The sequence below is a fragment of the Nothoprocta perdicaria genome, unplaced genomic scaffold, assembly GCF_003342845.1.
Source record: "Nothoprocta perdicaria isolate Ctin4 unplaced genomic scaffold, notPer1 scaffold_80, whole genome shotgun sequence".
NCBI lineage: Eukaryota > Metazoa > Chordata > Aves > Tinamiformes > Tinamidae > Nothoprocta > Nothoprocta perdicaria.
This window is the reverse complement of record NW_020456088.1, coordinates 501,333-502,846: the sequence shown is the minus strand read 5'-3', so window position 1 is coordinate 502,846 and position 1,514 is coordinate 501,333. Positions and strand designations below refer to the sequence as shown.

Sequence of the window (1,514 nt, the reverse complement as noted above, 5' to 3'; positions counted from 1 at the left end):
GGCCCCGCGCCGCCGTTGCGGCCGTTGGGGGTAACGAACGCGCACGTCGCGCGCTGCCCACCCCCAAGCAGCCCACCGCCACCCCCCCCCGCCGGCCTGCGGGGCAGTGCCCGGCTGCGGCGAAGGGAAATCCGCCAGGGCGGAGGAGGAGGAGGAGGAGGAAGAGGAGGAGGCAGCTCCCCCTCCTCCCCCGCCGTGTTTGTTGTGCTCCGCCGCCCCGTCCCGCGCCCCTCCGCGCGCGGCCCTTGACAGCTGCGCCCGCCGCCGCCGGCCGCCCGAGTCCGGCCCCAAGTTTGTGCGCGGGGCGAGCGCGGGGGGCAGCGCCGCCGCCGCGCTGGGGGCAACAGAAACGTGGAAAATAAACACAGAACACAGCGCTTCTTGCTCTTTAAATACTAGTAAAAGCCGCGGGGAACTATAGCGGGGAGAGCCGCGCGACGCTGGCGGCGACCGGGCGTCCTGGAGGAGGCGAGAGCCCAAGAGCAGACGGGGGAAGGTGCAGGGGGAGCCGAGGAGAAACTCCCAAGAAAGACGGGGAAAAGAGCCGGGATGGAGGGAAGTGCGAAGGGGGAGCGGGCGGAGGGAGACAAAGGTGAAGGCGGCGGCGGCAGTGCCAAGGGGAGCGGCGGGGGGAAGGGAGGCCCCGCTCCAAGCGGCCCGCGGGGGGTGGCGACGGGGGCGGCGGGGCCGCGGCGGGCGCTGACAGCGCAGCGGGCGCTCGCAGCCCGCGGCGCCCAACTTACTTCTTCCTGGCTCTCGGGAAAGGGGAAGCGCCATCTTTGCGCGGCCGGCCCCTAGGTCTTTTGTCTGTGGCTGCCGCCGCCGCCGCTGCTGCGGGGGGAGCTCCGGGCTCGGGGGGCTGCTGCTGCTGAGGCGGCTCCGCCACCGCCACCACCGGGCTCCTGTCCTCCGTTGACATCCTAGTCAGCAGGACGAGAGAGACACATGGATGGGGAGGAGGAGGAGGAGGAGGCAGGCGAGGCCGGCGCTGGGGATCGCGGTGCTCCTCCTGCTCCCGCGGCTCCTCGCCTCCTCACCTCCGCCTCCCGCGCCGCCGCCGCGCATCGCTGGCCTCAGCCGCCGCCGAGCCGCGCAGGTAGCCGGGGGAGCAGCGCGGGGCGGGAGGCGGGCGCGGGCGGGCCGGCCCTGGCGCACAATGACACCCCCCGCGCGGCTCCGCCGGGGCGGGACGAGGTGGAGAGAGCGAGCGAGCGAGCGAGCGAGGCGGCCGCTCCCGCCGCCGCGCGCCCCCCCGCGCCCTGCCTCCCTCCCTCCCGCTGCCCGCCCCTCTCAGAGGCCCCGGGCGCCGCCGCCGCCTCCTTGCGCGCGGGGCCCGCAGGAAGTTTTGACAGCTCCAGCGGCTGCGGCGGAGCGGCCCCCGCCCGGCCGCGCCACCGGCAGGAAGTTTAACTTTGGGGGGGAAACCAGGAGGAGGAGGACGGGTTTTGTTGGAAAAACGGGAGAACTGAGTGGGGGGAGGAAGCGCGGCGGGTGGGGCCGGGATCCCGCCGGGC

The 1,514-nt window shown here is 74.5% G+C and overlaps 1 protein-coding gene across 1 annotated transcript in view; it reads right to left on the bottom strand.

Annotated features, from left to right (window-relative positions):
* Window positions 1–919, bottom strand: part of KMT2C (lysine methyltransferase 2C) — a 164,518-nt gene extending 163,599 nt beyond the window's left edge. The window contains exon 1 of the mRNA XM_026051932.1: window positions 744–919. Within this exon, the coding sequence (XP_025907717.1) occupies window positions 744–919 (176 nt within the window). The remainder of the gene's footprint in view (window positions 1–743) is intronic.
* Between the last annotated feature and the right edge of the window lie 595 nt (window positions 920–1,514).